At 52.3% G+C, this 16,924-nt stretch overlaps 3 protein-coding genes across 3 annotated transcripts; 1 reads left to right on the forward strand and 2 right to left on the reverse strand.

Moving 5' to 3' along the window:
• Positions 1-27: 27 nt before the first annotated feature.
• Positions 28-6,732, reverse strand: MOT1 (DNA-binding ATPase; the record flags this gene model as incomplete). Its single annotated transcript, XM_076630151.1, has 13 exons — positions 28-286; positions 360-806; positions 872-1,829; positions 1,890-2,103; positions 2,172-2,320; positions 2,385-2,705; positions 2,770-3,193; positions 3,268-3,852; positions 3,928-4,447; positions 4,517-5,082; positions 5,140-6,318; positions 6,402-6,633; positions 6,722-6,732. The coding sequence occupies 13 exons, from the start codon at positions 6,730-6,732 to the stop codon at positions 28-30; spliced, it is 5,865 nt and encodes a 1,954-aa protein (XP_076489909.1).
• Positions 6,733-7,077: 345 nt separating this feature from the next.
• On the reverse strand, positions 7,078-15,244 carry CCH1 (calcium channel protein CCH1; the record flags this gene model as incomplete). The annotated part of the gene is made up of 22 exons (XM_076630152.1): positions 7,078-7,282; positions 7,358-7,704; positions 7,783-7,964; positions 8,032-8,174; positions 8,237-8,413; positions 8,478-8,742; positions 8,804-9,093; positions 9,177-9,583; positions 9,654-10,424; positions 10,498-10,752; positions 10,820-10,857; positions 10,932-11,049; positions 11,113-11,211; positions 11,273-11,353; positions 11,416-11,942; positions 12,013-12,108; positions 12,170-12,251; positions 12,330-12,484; positions 12,545-12,600; positions 12,678-12,760; positions 12,830-13,739; positions 13,806-15,244. 22 exons carry the CDS (start codon positions 15,242-15,244, stop codon positions 7,078-7,080), a joined length of 6,726 nt encoding a protein of 2,241 aa, XP_076489910.1.
• A 145-nt stretch (positions 15,245-15,389) lies between these two features.
• Positions 15,390-16,696, forward strand: JCM6883_003447 (TatD family hydrolase; the record flags this gene model as incomplete). Its single annotated transcript, XM_076630153.1, has 4 exons — positions 15,390-15,573; positions 15,645-15,845; positions 15,924-16,120; positions 16,178-16,696. The coding sequence occupies 4 exons, from the start codon at positions 15,390-15,392 to the stop codon at positions 16,694-16,696; spliced, it is 1,101 nt and encodes a 366-aa protein (XP_076489911.1).
• Between the last annotated feature and the right edge of the window lie 228 nt (positions 16,697-16,924).

The raw sequence follows: 16,924 nt of genomic DNA on the forward strand, positions 1-16,924 counted from the left end.
CAACAGACTTTGATCTGACAAATTGAATCACGAGAGGGAAGAAGAGAAAGAGGAGACGTCGAGGTCGTTGTATTCGTCGTCGGCGGGCAGGTCTGATAGCGAATCGAGAATCGCTTTTTGAGACATTGGTTTGTCCTTGTTCGTATTCGTCGTGCTGGTGGAGGGCGTCGAAGCGGTGTCGGAAACTTGGAAGAGATCGAGGATTTGGTCCGTACCGAGAGAATCGAGGTTCGAATTCTGTTGCGTGACGACTGAAGAAGCGATATTGAGTTTGAAACGTTGTAGACTAATCGAAAGACATGAACCCAGTCAGCAGTCAATCGAGCTGATGGACAGTGATACTTGGAAGAGGAACACACCCCATGATCTTCTCTTCGAGAGTTCCTCGCATAATAAGACGGTAAACGTTGACGACCCTCTTTTGACCGAGACGATGAGCGCGATCCATCGCTTGAAGATCCTTCATCGGATTCCAATCGTGCTCGACGAAGATGACCGTATCGGCTGAAGTGAGATTGAGTCCGAGTCCTCCGACGTGAGTGGTGAGGAGAAGAACGTCGATCGAGGGGTCGCCATTGAAAGTTTGTACTACCGCATGTCGTTTCGATACGTCTATCGAACCATCGAGCCTCATGTAGGTGACTGAAGGCATGAGCTCGCGGAAGAGATCGTTTTCGACGATGTCCAGCATCTGTTTGAGTTGACAAAAGATCAAGACTCGGTGACGAGCGACGCCTTCCTCTTCGTCAGGGCCTTCGTCCGAGACTGAACCTCCTCCTCCGATCCCGCAGTCCAGCAAGATTTGACTGAAAGGGCACGATCGGGTGGTCAGCTGCTGCAGAGCGTGAAGAGGAAGAAACTCGAGACTCACCGGAGAGCCGTCAACTTGGGTGCATGTTGCACACTACGAATGTTCGAAGACCCGCCTGTCGAAACCTTCACCAGCGCAGCTTGATGTTGAGGAACCTCGGGTTTGAAGACGAGGAGAGGATGGTTGACGAGTTTGCGAAGATACTGAAGAGCTTGGAAAACGTGTTGAGGTTTCGACTCGGCCGAAGAAGTCTGCAGTTCGCCCTTGACGGCATCTCCGATTTGCGACGAGGAAAAATCGTCGTAGAGCTGTTTCTGAAGAGGCGAGAGTTCGACGTAATAATCTTGAATGATTTTCGGAGGTAGATCGTCGAGGACGTCCTCCTTGAGGCGACGGAGGAGGAAAGGGAGCACTTGCTTGTGGAGAGCTTCGAGAGCGGCGGCACCGGCTTCTTGCTCCTTCGACGAACTCTTCGCGTCTCGACTCGCGGCGATGGGTTTGCCAAATCGGTCGTTGAAGGCCTTTTCCGAACCGAGGAATCCAGGCATGAGGAAATCGAAGAGACTCCAGAGTTCGAGGACGTTGTTCTGGATAGGGGTTCCCGAGAGAATGAGACGGTGAATCGATTTGAGCGATTTTACGGCTTTGGTCAATTTCGTCTTGCCGTTCTTGATGATGTGACCTTCGTCGAGAATGCAGTAGTGCCAGTCGACCTGAGATAACGAGTCGACATCGTTGCGAGCGATATCGTACGAGGTGATGATCGCATCGTATTTGTTGAAACTCTTGACGAGACGCTCCCGTTCGGCTCGAGGACCGGTGTAGATGACGCAGCGAAGGTCCTTTGCGTAAGTGTTGATTTCTTGTTTCCAGTGACCGGTGAGCGTCGGAGGGCAGATGATGAGAGAAGGGAGATGGATTGAATCGGGCGAGTTTGTCGCGCGATGTCGCTCGGCTCGTTCGTGGTGCATACTCGCGAGAATACAGATAGACTGGAGCGTCTTTCCGAGTCCCATATCTGCCAAAGGAGAGGCCGAGCGTGAGCATGATTCAAACGGGACTCGAGAACAACACTGACCGTCGCAGAGAAGCCCGTGTAGTTGGTACCGAGCGAGGAACGCGAGCCAGCTGACACCATCTCGTTGATACTTGCGAAGTTCAATGCCGATATCGACTGGAATCTTGTACTCGGCGACCTTGCTACCGTCGAGGAGTTGCATGAGGAATTCTCGTTCCGTTTCTCTTTTCGCGAGTAGTTCTGCGGAGAACCCAGGAGGATCTGGGAGACCGGCCTATTGACACAGATACAACAGCAAGTCAGTCAGGGAAGAGTAGGTCACACGGGAGACAAGGAACCCACCTCGAGAGGTACGAGTTTGACCAAAGTCGCGAACGTGTTGGTGGAAACGAGCCGAACTTCGTCATCGGGATCGCTCATCCTTCCGAGTACCGGTACTACGAGGAAGATGACATAAGGGAGGACCTTGATGTCGAGGAGATCGACGATATCTGCGCGAGAAGGAAAAGTGATCAGCTCGGACACGGAGCTCAACATGACAAGATTCGGTCTTACGTGAGATCAACTCGACGGCTCCTCGACGATGGTCGACGTTGATCGGATCGGAGAGTATCGGTACTACGCTCTGAATGACGTGCTTCATTCCTTCTTCCGTGACGATATCGCACAAGGTCGCGAGACATTTCGCGACGGCGAAGCGAACGACGGCGTACTTGCTACGAACAGCGAGGGTGAGAGCCGGAAGTACTGCAGAGAGTTGGGGTCGAAGAGCGGGACAGAGATGCAGAGCGACGACGGGAAGGACGGTGAGACTGTCGAGAAGAGCTTGTCCAGTCGTTTCATCTTCAAGTAGAGCATCTGCTTGAGCAGCATCTCCTATTCACGGGTCATTGTACCTTGTCAACTCTGCAAACTTGTTGAGTGAGGGAATTGCACGAACCTGAAGTGAAAACTTGCGAGATGGTTTCGACCATGCAACTCCAGATTTTCGGCACTCGTTCAAACAAGCTCTCGCCGAACCTCGAAGACATCTCCTGAAGAGCAAGCTGAGCGCCTCTGAAAACGAGTTTGGCGGTCTGATTCTCCTCTGATTCCTCCAATTGCTGTTTCTCTTTGAGCTCTTTCGCGGTCGGAGTCGTTCCTCGGGCTGGTTCGTACTCGAGCGTCAAGATTCCCGCTTTTGCGGCTTTCGTAGAGGCGAAGATCGGAGTTCGGGTCACGTCTTGACATAGAAAGGTACAGAGGTTTTTGACGAGCTTGTCGGACGGATTGGCGCGAAGAGTCGAAGCAGGAGACGAGCAGTAGTCGATGAAGGCGGCAATCGCGCGAGCTGATCTAGCTTGGAGATCCAGGTTGTCTTCCGTCTGGCGAACCGAAGCGAATGGGTCTCGGTGAGCGGTGTCTCCTCAATCTGATTCGGAGAATCGATTTCGCTTACCTTGATACTGTTCGTGACACTTCTGATGAGAGGCGTCATCTTTGCCGGGATCGCCTTCAAGGCGATGAGAGCTCCACCGAGAGACGCCGATACCATTCGTTCGTGTTTGATTTTGCTAGTCTCGAAGTAGCTGATTCCGCTCTCGACTTTTCGGTGTCTTTCTTCGAGCTGAGGAACGACCGACTTCTTTGCTGCTGGTTTGAGGGAGAGGTGGGGCAATAACGCGGAATAGGAGGATTCGACTTGTTGAGCGGACGAGAAAGTGAAATCGGAGGAATCGGGGATGGAAGGAAGTTTCGAGGGAGAAACCTTGCCCTGTTGAGCGAAGGTCGTGTAGAGAGCGACACAGTCGGATCGGAGACGGTTGAGAATAGGTTGAAGCTCGACGACGTTCGAAGGGAGATCTGCGGCGATGGCCGTTTGAAGCGTTGATACGAGGCGAGCGAGAAGTGGAGAGGAAGGGTCTACAGGTGAGGGTGACGACGAAGCCCATTCTTCAACAATCGTCGCCGATAAGAATCGGTGTAAAGCGGAAGGAGCGACCAAATCTTGTTCGAGGGAGCGCAAAAATGTCGATTCGAGGAGCTGGAAGGTGCGAGGCTCATGTCAGCTCGTACTTGACTCAAAGCGCGCGCGGGCGAAGAAAGAAAAGGGACTCACCTCTGTGGGGTAGGCCGACATGAGATTCCCGATAGCTTTCGCTGATTCGATTTTCCCCCTCAGAATCGCTTCGGTACTCACAAGCGCCAAATCTTGGTTCAATACTGGTTTGTCGACATTGTGAACCATACCGACTCCGGGTCCTGCGAGACTCTCTCGAGCGGACCAGAAGAGGGCAGGGTTGAGAGGAACTCCGATCGGTGATCGCAAGATTGAGAACCAAGTTGGTAGAATCGACGACGTATCCCGAACGAGATCACCGAGCGAATCGGAGGTCGACGTGGCGAGCGAAAGACACTTGGAGAAGCAGTCTTGGGAAGCTTGACGGATTTCGGATCGTTGTTCTAGAAGGAGGTTTTGGAAGAGCAGTCGATAAAGGCGAGAGTCGACCCAAGTTGAGGGCTGCAATGTCGTGAGGTTGAGGAATACGAGGAGAGTTTTGAGCACGGAATGGCGGACCGAGGTGATCGTGTGGCGGAAGAAGGGGAAAAGTCGAGGAATGAGCAGAGGGAGCGAGGTGCTGCGTAAAATGGGCAATCATTAGTTCTTCTAGCAGTGTGGAGAGCCTGAGAATGACACAGGAGCTTACTGAATCAGACTCGATTGTAAGAAAGCGATGACCTCCGAGAAGCCCAACAGTTTCGCGAGAAGATCCATCACTTTTCCAACCGAACTCGCTAAATCGTCCTTCAAGTCCGCGAGACAGTCCCACAAGATCTCCACGATCTCTCGCATTGAGTCCGGTAGCCGATACACGAGAGCGTCTGCTAAAGGAAGAAGGGTCGCGGCGGCGGCAGAACGAATGTCGTCGTCTCGATCGCGGAGACCAATGACGGAAGCTTTCACGATCGACTCAAGTAGAGGGGAGGCGGAGAAGAGCACTGGCTTGACGTCTTCGGTTTCGGCCTTGAGTTCCGTCTTGACTTGAGCCTCTTCGCCTCGCAGTAACGCTCCTTTAACGGCGACGAAGTACTTGAGTCCCAACAAGCCCGAATGTCGAACTTGCCACGAGTATTTGATGCCCTCGGGTGAAGCTCCTCGTTGTTCAACCATATCGACGAGGATCCGGAGAGCTTCCGCGCAAGAATCTGGCGAAATGTGAGGAAGAAGAACGGCGAGCACTTGGGCGCAAGTTTCTCGAACCGGGGCAACGACCTAGGCAACGAATGAGAATCAGCACGACACTTGACACTTCATGACAAGTTGACTCACCTGATCCGAAACGTAATCACCGAATCTGTCCAAAGCCAAAACGCAGCTCAATCTCGCCACGATATCTCCAGCCCATCTTTCATGTCTCCGTTGATTCTGCTCCTTCGTGAGTCCTTCCAACATTCCGCCACATCTACCTTGCAACTTGAGAATCTCTCTCAATCCTAAAGCGGATCCGTGTCGAACTTCCCACGCGGGAGAAACGAGTCCGAGCGAGAGTCGAGCGACTGTTGTGTGCCAAGGCCATTCTCCTGGAGTGATCGATAGCGAATTCGTCGTGACTCCAGTCTCCGATACTTGGATCTCGCCTCCTCCCGCGGCTGCCAATCTAGCCCTCTCCTTCGCTTTCGCTCCTGGATCAATCACGACTTTACCTTCGTCGACTCCTTCTCCTTCTTCTCCTTTGACCTTGACATCGTCCTCCTCCGGTTCTCGTTTGATCGTTGCGGCTGAATCTAGCTTTTGTTTCTTCGCGACGGGAAGTGAAGCTGGAGTTGAAGAAACGATTCCAGCTTTTCCTTCTGCCTTGCGTTTTCGTTTCAACTTGTTTCGTTCTCGAGCGGATAAGCCTGCGTAGGGGTCTTCGGGTTCGGAGGGAGCGGGAGGAGGAGGTGGAACAGAGGGGAGCGAGGCGGGAGGTTTCGAAGAAGTAGAGGAAGATTCGGCGGCTAGTTTGAACTTGGGAGGAGGAAGCGAGCTCTTGTTTGTGATATCTGAAGAGGGCGTAGTCGAAGTTGTAGGCTGAGATTGTAGGTTTGATTTCGATTCATTTCCCTTTTCGATTTCCGTCGCGGCGCCAACGGCTAACTCAGCCTCGACGTCGACTCCAATCTCATCCGTTCCGCTCCCTCCAAAGCTCAATCCGAGTTTCCCCAGCGCTTCCTTCTGAGCTTGAGCGAGTTCTTGAGCCGAGAGGTGAGAAAGATTCGAGGCAAACTCTTTTCCCGAACTGCCGAGAAGTAGACTCCCTTCGGAGAGGATACGAGAGAGGTTGAAGCTATCGAGAGCGAGTACATCCGAGGAGTCTGACGAATCGACAGTAGTCGAGGAATGTTCGGAAGACGCAGAGGGAGAAGTCGAGGAGGGATCCCAAATTCCGACTGCTCGGGAGATGTGCGAGAGCGCAGAGGCGGCCGCTTGACGGGTCTCTGACGATCTCGATTGAAGATGTGGCAAGACCTGAAATGTCGACGAGGCTAGAATCAGCAGAGCGCACGAGGAAGAAACGAGAGTGAGTCGGGGGAATACAGACGGAAACTGACCCTCGCTACGAGCTGCAATACCTCATTCCATTCTCCGTCGACTCCAGTCCATACACCTTCACCCTTTTCTACTTCGTCCACATCGCGTTCGAGCTTGATCTCGCTTGAAAGATATTCGGCAGATGAAGGATGGGAAACTCGAGCGCCTGCGAGCTGTCCAAGTTGTCGAGCGGCCGTGAGACGTACTGATGGAGTCGTACCGGTATCGAGGAGGTTGATCAGTCGATCCAATCTGCCAAAAGGGACGTAAGATCAGCCGAGGAAGAAATGATTGAACCGAGGTGGGAGGATCCGCTCGATGAAGAGAGAGAGAAGCTTACCTGGATCCCATACCGCTTCCGTACTTCTGCGAACAATCGACTGGCGGCGTTCTCGAGCGGAAAGATATGAGAGAGATGGAGAGGTCGAAGCTTTCTCTTGATCAAACTCGTCGCTGGTCGAGGTTCCGAGAAACAAGTGTCTGTTTGCACGTTGTGCGTCAAGATATGCTACAAAGCTAGGAACCGAACCAGCAAATCCGGAAAGAAAAGCGGAAAATAAAAAAGTCACGGTCTATGTTTTCCCTACAACCTGGAGATGGATTGGAGAGCTCTACGTTGTTCTTCAGTCTCAAGCAGAGAGTCTATACACCAGTCATCGTCTCGGATCGGTATCACCGGATTCTTCTCCTTCTCGCTCATTCGATCCGGTTCTCCTCCTCAGGTTCATTGTCGACTTGAATAGCCGGTACTCCTCCGATCTCGCTTCGGCGTCGAGCTTGTCTGGCGCGTAGGAACTGACGTCGAGCGATGATCATTTCGAAGAAAGAATCGAGTCGATCTTGACGAACTCGCGTGTAGACTTGCTGAAGTTTCGCGCGCCTCTGGATCAATTCGTCAATCCTGAACGAGGGGCCGAACGTTCGTCAGTTCAGCTACGACTTGGACAGAGGGAGGTTGCAGGGGAAGTAAGCTCACTGCAGAGCGTTGTCATCGTCGATCAAGCGGTAATGCGCGAGGAGTCGAAGCATGCCGCTGAACGAGATTCCCTTTCCCGAGGTTTCCGCATCGAGCATCGCTTCGTGGTACAGTCGATTATAATCGGATTTCCTCCTCTCGACTTCGAGGGGATCGATCGCTGAAACGGCAGACTGGAGTCGAACGAGGTCGATGCGGCGCAAAGAAAGCGTGTCTCGATCTTGAAGATAGTGATGGAACGAAGGCGAGTCGTGTTGTGTCGCTGGGTCCTTTCGAGCGACTCCGAGTAAAGAATGCACTGACCACTCGTTTCGATAGATTTTGACGTCGAAAATTCCAGTAAGCCGCTGTGACGACCGATAACGAAGACTTAGTTTCTGTCGCAGATTTCCGATAGTATTGACGACCAAAGGGGTTGGACGTACAGAGAGGAAACGAGGAATCTGTTCTTTGCGCAAATAGCGAGTGCGATCGGGATCGAATTCCTGCCAGACTTCTTTGAACGACCGCATCTGTTCTCGGTTGATGTTGGTAACCTTTCCGTAGTCTTGGAAGACGAAGGAGAAGTTCTCGATGACAGCTCCGAGTACCAAATTGGTGAAGAGATCTGAAGAAAACGAGAGATCAGGTTCTTTCTTTCGTGAGCTACTACTGGTCAGATCTCGGAGACTCACACATCGACAGGACGTTCCAGATAATGAACAGCGCGTAAGCCCACGCACTCGAGCCACAGTCCGAGTCGAGGTAGTTCGGTGCTTCGGTACATCTCGGAAACTGGGTCGAAGCGTAATCGTGCATAAACTGATTCCATCCCTCGCTAGAGAACAGCACCAGGTGAGTCAAATGGGCAACCTTCCGGAAGGAGATATGCGGACGAACCCGGTCGACTGTAATATGAGGAGCACGAGGGCGTTCCCGAACGAGTAGTAATTCGCATTGTGAGTCTCGTGACTCTGCCAACGAGTGAGACCGAAGACTTCCATGTAGAAAATGGCGAAGACGAGGAAGAGAACAGCCCAAAGGGCGAAGATGTTGAGGATCGCCGGAAGACTCGCTCTGCGCAAAAGAAGAGGATCAGCTCGAGTGAGAGAAGATTTGGAAGATCCCAGAGATGACTTGCACTGCAGTCTTCTGAAGTTGATTGAGACTATCGCTTCGCTGAACCAGTTTGAAGACTATCGCGACGAGAAAGAGTTTTTGTAGTTGAAGCGCGACGTCGTTTTCCGTGCCGAGGAGAAGCGGGATTGTCGTCGCGAGGGTGCCGCTGACGACGAGGAGATCGTACAGATTCCAATAATTTTGCGTGAAGACGGTCCAGCCGAATCCCGTGATCCGAACGACGATGTCGAAGAAGTAGAGGAAAGTGAAAGCGAGGTAAATCCAATCTGAAGCGAAACGGTTTTCAGTCATCATAGTCAGCTGTGTAGCAACAAGGGAGACCCGTACCTCTAGCTCTATCGGCAGCAGTCGTCGTGCTCGCTTCGGAGGAGAGGACGATGATATTGAGGATGTAAAGGCCTGTGAGGATTCGAGTCCACCAGCCGTGTTTCTTCGCAGCTCGATCGAAGCACCAAGACCTCCAAGTCGACGTCGGTCGATGCGGAGGACGTTTCGAAGGACTCTGCCGCGAGATCAGTCGACGAAGATCGAGCCATTGACGTTGTTCGGTCGTGAGTAGTGCAGTCGCAGAACGACGATGCAAATTGTCGATGATGACTGAAAGGAAAATCGTCAAGCTGTGGAATGAAACGAAGTCCGGATTTATCAGTCTCGTCTTAGGATCTCTCCAAGGGGAAAAGAGAGGGGCAGGAGTACTGACATGAAAGTAGCACCGATTACGTTGAACAGAACGAAGAAGAGCGCATTGAATTGAGAGGCGTTCTCTTGCGGTTGTTCGTCTCGACCCGTGATTTGCATGACCGATTTCATCACGTCGATCCATCCTTCGAGAGAGATGATCTCGAACAAGATGAGGAGCGCCGAACGAAAACTGTCGAAGGACCAGACGTAGGGATTCGACCAAACTCGAGGCGCTTTGAACTCCCATCCTTCGACGACCGACGAAACGAATTCACCGACGCATTGATCCTTGCGTGAGACGGTCGGGTCGTTACACGAGTAGAGCAACCCGCTGAAGATTTGCATCCCCCAAACTGCGAAGGGGACGATGTAGAGGACCGCGAGAATCGAAGCGTCGAGAATTCGAGTAAAACCGAGTATAAGAACCTGAAGTAGCGTCGAGGTATCAGCATCACGAACCATCTCCGCAAGGAAGCAGAAAGAAGAGTCGACTAACGTTGTAAAAGGTAACTCGCATCGCCGGCCAGAGGTTGATCAGTCGAAGAGCTCTGAACGCTTTGAGAGCTCGAGTAAACCGATTACTAGCGTCTCCGCCAACGAGAGAAGTGATAATGTTGACGAGGAGAGTAAGGAGGACGAGGAAATCGATGTCGTTCCAGAGAGAGAGTAGATAGGCGTTTGGCGAGAACAGAAAGCCGTCGGCTACGATTTTGACGAGAAATTCGAGGACGAAGACGAATCCGACTGCTACTTCGACGAGGTTTGGCCAGTTCCAACGAAGGTCTCCGTCGTTGATGAACATCTGTTGGCGATAGAGAGGTGTCGCAACCGCTGCGACGGAGATACTGACGATGATCGCGAGGAGAACGACGGAATTGAAGGCGTATTTCCACCACTTTGACGCGGGTCTCCCTTTGATTCGTTCGTCGCCATAAGAGGGTTCGACAAGACGTTGGCAGATCTCCCGGATTTTCGAATCTTGCGAGAAGAGGTAAAGAGTTTTGTCGTAGCCGGGATTCTCCAAGATGAATTCGCGAATCGTGTTCTTGCGCTCTTCAGCGACACTCTCGAACCGAGCGTGTTCTTGTATAGTCGCCTCGCGGTTTCTTGGCGGGGGTGCTGCGAGATCTGACGAGTACTGATGCTCGTGACGAGAGCCAAAGATGTCGATCGAATTCGTCTTCGTGCGATTCATCGAAAGGCCGTCGAGTCCGGATCGAAAGCGCAAAGTTCGTTTCGGGGCGGAATTGGCGACAGGATCCTCCTTCTACGTGTGCGAGTCAGTGGTCATCAGTTGTTGCTCGAGCTCGAGAGAGTTCTGGAGACGAGCTCAAGCTCACCTTCTCCTCCTCTCCAAAGCCAAACTCGGTTTGAAGCGCATCTGGCGACGTGACTATTTCTGCTCCTTCATCCAGCGTCACTGCTTCGGATCCGACATCTGGGCGTACCGTCGACCTCGAACGAGCGCTCGCATAGTTGTAGGGATCGAAACGGCGTAACCAAGTTGAAGTAACGTTGTGACCTGGAACGACGGTTCGGTTGATGAAAGTTTCGAGTTGACGAGCTTTCTTCTCCTCCTCGGCGATCGCAAAGTTCTGTACAAATCGATTCCCTCGAATCAGCTGAGAGTCGCAGGAGCTTGTGAAACTCAAAGGAACGAACCTCGTTGATAACGGCGATGAAAAGGTTTCCAATGACAACTATTTCCAAGGGAAAGCGGTAGTCAGCGAAAAGTGAGAGATGTCAGAAGGTAGGAAAGAAGGGCCAAGCTTACAGAAGCCAAAGAACATCCAGGCGCTAAAGAAGATCGCCGAAATCACGATTTGAAACACTCCGACCTCGGAAGAGAGTACCGTATTGACGATGTCTGTCCAGTTCTCCGATGAGAGAATCTTCAAGACACGGTTTCAAGAGTCAATTGACTGAAGGGAGGTCCGAGAATAGAGGGGGCTGACCTGATACATCCCGAGGAACGAATTGAAAATCTGGTAAAAGTCGATCGTGCCCGTATTGGAAGACTCTGGGTTTGGGATCCCTTGAAACATTTTCACCGCCTGTACGAGACCTGAAATCAGCTCGTGGATCCCTCGTGAGCCGAGCGAGAGTAAGGCTTACGATGAGTGCGGCCAGGAACGTCATCAAGAAGAGGAAACCGATCATGTTCAACAAACCAACGAAAGTCCCCAACACTTTCGTCTGTTTCGTATCATCGTTAGCAGCGTACACTTCTAGCGAGTATTGAAGAAGGGCGAACTCACCAAGAGTCGACGCATTCGCGGGATAGCGGTGATGAAACGGTAGAATCGAGCGATTGCGAAGACAGTTAACCAGGGGTAAGCCGGCGAGTTTCGTATAGGTGGGATGAGAATGATCGTCGAGACAAAGGCGAGTATCGTATCCGTGATGTTCGTAGCACCCTCGAAGAACGTCCTCCAATCCGGAAGGGAAGCGAAAACTCGGATCGCAATTTCGACGTCGAATGCGATGATGCAGCCCAGTTCGATCGAGTCGAGAATGGCGAGAGTCCGATCTGATAGATTAGACTGCTTTGCGGCGAGTGCAGCGACCGAGAGGACGACTAGCGCGACCCAGAAGAGATGAGTCTTCTCGTAAATGCTGCGAACGAAGCTCGTGCTTCGAGTGAAACCCCGGTGCAGCTTGCGATCGTCGTCGTATCGTTTGAGTCTAGGATTCGCTGCCGTCGCCGCGAAGGCCGAATGTTTCGTTTCGTCTCGAATGTCGGAAAAAGTCGAGGTGATGACGGCGGTGAACAGGTTGATGAACCCTGGTGAATGGGCCTTGGGTTAGAACTCTCATCGACATGGAACCTTGAGAAAGAGGAGGAAATGACGAACAATAATTGATCAGAACGAGTGCGACGATGAAGAAAAGACACGAAACGAAGTAATCGGCGTCCATCATCGCGTACATGCTCCCCGTCCAGGTGTTGGCTGTAGATGAAGGGGTGTCAGAGCCGTCAGAGGAACCAACGTAAGGCAGGCAAGGACTGACCTGAAGCTACGACGACAACTTGTAAAAGCGAGGCAAAGATATTGTCAAACGATCGAGCTCCCCCCCAAGCATTCTCGAGCTCCTACATCGGGACATTCGAAGAGTAGAGTTAGCGACTACCTATTTGACTGATTGAAAAGCGAAGCAGCGAGAGACTGACGATGCAGACGTTGGGAAAAGTGCAGAGGAAACCTTTCGGATCCTCTGGAGCCGTGAAACCTCCTCCGACCAGATAACTCACTGGAGAGCCCGTAGAGTTGTAGTAGCCTCCGCAATTCTGCTCAGAGGTCACACTCGGTAGGACTCCTTCCGGGTCTGCACCCGAACAATCGAGATCAGTTCCTTTCCTTGCACAGAAGCGGAAGTTTGACTTACCGACCCATTGGCAGTAGCGCTGATACGAGCCACGGAAGGACTGCAGACCGATAATTCTGTGTTGGAAGGTCATTCGAGAGATAGGAGTGAGCAGAAGGAACACAGACTAAAACAAATTGCGAGACGAGCTGACCCGAAGAGAACCATGCTGAAAGCGATGAAGAAACTAGTCCTGACGAGCAGAGGACTCGCTTTTTTGAGAGATTGCAAGATTGTCTGTGACGTTGCGAGTTGGGAAGTCAGCGACGATGCAAGCGCAGAACATGGGGAGGATTGAAATCTCACTTGAGTACCCGAAGTGACCGCGAGCAACCTCGAGGCCCGAAGAACACTAAGAGCTCGGAAGAACCATAGGTTTTTCTCCGCTTCCAGGCCCGAGATCGCCAGAACAAACGAAATCCAGAAAGAAACGACGGCGACGGCATCGATTCGGTTCCACGAGTGTCGCAAGAACGCTTGCTGATAAGTCGAGCGCTGTTTCTGAATCGCGAGAACGTAGGGCGCGGCGGCTGTCGTGGCGTTCGGGACCATCGCGGCTGCTGAGGCGGTAGGCAAAGTGGATGCTAAACCTGCTTTGATAGTCGAGAATCCTTTTCCTCCTCCTGCCGGTGATTCGTTTGAAGGTTCATGAACCGTGTTGAGGGATGACGTCGAATCGAAGAAGCCAAGTCCGACACGGCCAGTTTCTCGAGTCGGGGTCAGGAGTTCAGAGTGATTGCGAACGAGGGAGACGGAAGAATTGGTATTCTCGTCGAGGTTATACGATCGGAGGGCGTGCGTGATGTCTGTCGAAGTATCTCGGGAAAGAGAGGAATGAGGAGGGTACGCATCTTTGCCTTTGAGTTGAGTCGGAAGAAGGGGAGGAGTCGATCGCAGAGGTGAAGGGAGAGGGGAGATCCGCTCGTCTACTCGACTGGCGAGAGAAGGTGTTCGCTTGACAGAGCTTTCGTACGGTTCCGAGGCGGGACGAGGAGGCGAAGGAGGTCGAGGAGGGTTGAAGACGAGACCAGTGACGACTATTCGAGCGAGAATTTCGATCGTGAAACAGATGAAAACGGCGAATAGCGCGTAGTCCTCCCAGGTGTGAAAGTAGCCTAAAGTCGGTCGTGGATGTTCGTGGACGTTGTAGGAAGACTGAATCGTTTGAACGATGACGGAGAAGATGATCAATAGTAGGATAATCGGTTCCGTCCATCTAAAACTCGAACGACATCAGTGTGAGACAGACCTAGTCGAGATACTTTCGAGCAAACAAGCTCACCTTGCCGTTAGAACTCTGGCGCAAAACCGACGAACCCGGTTCTCGGGGCCGAAGATGAACAAAGTTTTCCCTCGTAGCTTGCGAAAAGACATCTCGTAGCGTTGGTACTCCTGATCCCAAGGTTCGTGATTCGCTGATTGACTAGCCGATATTGTAACATTGTCGTCCCCTTCGTGACTCGGTACATGCGGTTGACTCTCGATGCCGGTGGAATCGGTCGATTCGATGGTGATTTCGCTCCTCCTCCTTAGGGATGGAGACCGTGTCTCGCTGGAACGTTGATCTGTGTCGACTAGTAGTTCCGAATCGGCTCCAGCGATGTTGACGACTCGAACTGATGCTCTTCGCAGTCCTCCGATCGCGGCGGTCAAGGTCTGCCTTCGAGCGAGTCCTCGAGTTCGCGACGGGCTCCTCGAAGGCGATAACTCTTGCCATCCGGCGTCTGAAGTCCTGCCACGACTCTCGCTTGGGCTCTCTCGTCCATCTCCTCCTCCTCCTATGCCGCTCGTTCTTGGTGAGAGTCGGTTCGCCGCAGGTGATCGATTTGGGGACAAGCCTTGGAAAAGAGGGGAAAGGCGTGGAGTCCGAAGAGAGGGTCGAGCGCGTTGAGAAGAGGGAGTCGAGTTTGTCGGGTTGAGGGGAGAGCGAGATTCGACTTCTTCGCTGAGTTTTCGTTCCCTTGGCGTCTTGTGACCCTGCTCGCTTTCATCCTCTGAAGAGATCTCGGCGAAACTTTCGCCATCGAGCGAGAGGGGATGGGAGTCCGTTCGGGAGAACGAAGGACGATAGTTCGGATCAAAGGTTACTGGATTGAAGCCGGTACTCCCGCTCGGTGTCGTGGAGAGATGTGCCTGCTCGTTGAGAGGAGGTGACGACCGATGGTTGAGACCGGTACTCGAATTCGAAAGTATTTCGGGAGTTTGCGGTAACCGACGAACGACAGATCCGTCGGTGAGTGAAACGCCTCCGTATACGTCTACGCTACTCCGTGGTCGTTCACTCGTCGTCGGGGAGAGCTCAACACGTCTCCACCCCTGCTCCAACTGATACCGAACCGCCTCTTCCTCCTCTTCGTTTCCGAAAGTCGTGCTTCCTACTCTCAATCTGTTACTCGATCGATCTCCCGTCTCTGTCTCTGTCTCTGATCCTGTCCTCCTACTCGAGCTCCTCCTGTGTAAACGATTCGAGTCGGTATCACTCTCTGCGGAGTTTCCGGTGAATGACACAGGCGAGAGCGGTCTCTGATGAGCGGTCGTAGTCGCAGTCGGGGGATAGTTCGTATCGATCGGTGGTGGTCTTTGACGAGGAGCTGAGTGTTGTAGCTGTATAGAGGGAGGACCCGAGCCGACGAGACTGGATGAGGTGGAAGAAGAGGAAGAACTGGGTTCGAGTCGAGTTGGGTCTGCTGGAATAGGTCGCTCCCGGGCCGAACTAGACATACGTTTGGGTGACCGAAAGAGAGTGACCGGAGCTTGAGAGAGAGAACGCGAAGGGAGAAATTCATCGAACACACTCTTGATCTCTTAGCCTTCACTCGAGTTTATGCGACTTGGTACCGCTCGAATCTTGACCAGATCAATCACCATGTGCAACCCTCCTTCGACTCCAGCGACTCCCCCTCAACCCAAGAACTCCCGGTCATCGAAATCATCCAAATCGCTTCCGCCCGAGGAACGGCTTATTCTCCCACGCCACGAACAGCTCAGAGGTGTGCAGGACGTAGAAATCGTTGATACGCACACTCATATCTACTCTACCTTTTTGGCCTGTGAGTTCCCTTTCGCTGTCATTCGATTCTCAGACAGGAGTCGATCTCAAGTCTATCTCTCCTTCTCCTAGATCGTGAAAGGTACCCTGAGGGGAAGCATTCGAATGTGCGGGACTTTGTGCAAGCTGTGTTATGCTCTCCCGAGTCGAACCAGCTTCAGTCAGTTGTCGATGTTTGGTGCGAAGCTGAAAACCCGTTCGATCGACCCGAGTGGAAGGAGACTGTACAAAGTCTCACGGATCTAGACGGCCTAGATTATCGCTACGTGATAGGTGAGCCCTCGTCCCGTTCATACATCGCGAGACCAGTTAACGAATGCTAAGCTTTCTCTCTCTTCTTCTCGAGAACAGGCTGTCACCCGCACGACGCTGAACGCTACACTCCGGAGCTGGAAGAAGCGTTCATCAAAGCCTTCTCTCACGAAACGTGTGTGGGATGGGGTGAAATCGGGTTGGATTATCACTACGACAACTCACCTCGTGAGATTCAGAAAGAAGTTTTGAGGAAACAATTGAGGGCTTTCCTCAAAGCTGGGCTTGATAAAGCTGTAAGCTCACGCACTTCTTCCTTCTGAGGATGTCAACTGAGCGATTCTTTTGAGTAGTTGACGATCCATACGCGCGAAGCGGACGACGATATTTTCGCCATCCTCACCGAGGAGTTACCTACGACAACACGGATCCACATTCACTGCTTCACCGATACCCCTCAGCTCGCTTCGAAACTCCTCTCTCACTTCCCTCACCTCTTCATCGGAGTCACGGGAGTCGTCACCTTTTCCTCGAATCTCAACACTTCGCAGACTCTTCGTGACATGATTACGACTCAGTTAACAGATCGGGCTCGACCGAGGTTCTTGCTCGAGACAGATGGACCCTACATGTTACCGGCGAATATGGGACCGAATAGCAGGCTGGGAATGACGAGTAAACAGAAGTTGCCGTTCTGTCATTCGGGAATGCTGCCTTGGACGGCAGAGTTTATCGCGAAGGTGTTCAACGAGGCTGGAACACCGACGAATGATGGAGAAGCAGAAACAGAGGGAGGAAAGGAGGAAGAATGGAATACGGTGAAAGTACTAGAAGTAGCGAGGCAGAACGCTAGACTTGTTTACAAAATATAGACCTTAGAGCGATCCTAGATAATACTAAACGAGCAGTCGCTTCGATCCGTGACTCTTTCGAAGCGGCGAGAGATCGCAAACGATGTGAGGGTAGTGATAGCAACGAGAAATGCATAGGGAATGTCTAATTAGCTCGACGAATAGGGTCGCTCGGCAACGAAGATTTTGTTCAACTGGTATCCTGATTCTCTCCGACGAATCGTCTCTTTCCACTTCCCACTCCTGTGT

The sequence above is a fragment of the Sporobolomyces salmoneus genome (assembly GCF_050403485.1).
Source record: "Sporobolomyces salmoneus JCM6883 DNA, S_salmoneus_JCM6883_v1_ctg8, whole genome shotgun sequence".
Classification (NCBI taxonomy): domain Eukaryota; kingdom Fungi; phylum Basidiomycota; class Microbotryomycetes; order Sporidiobolales; family Sporidiobolaceae; genus Sporobolomyces; species Sporobolomyces salmoneus.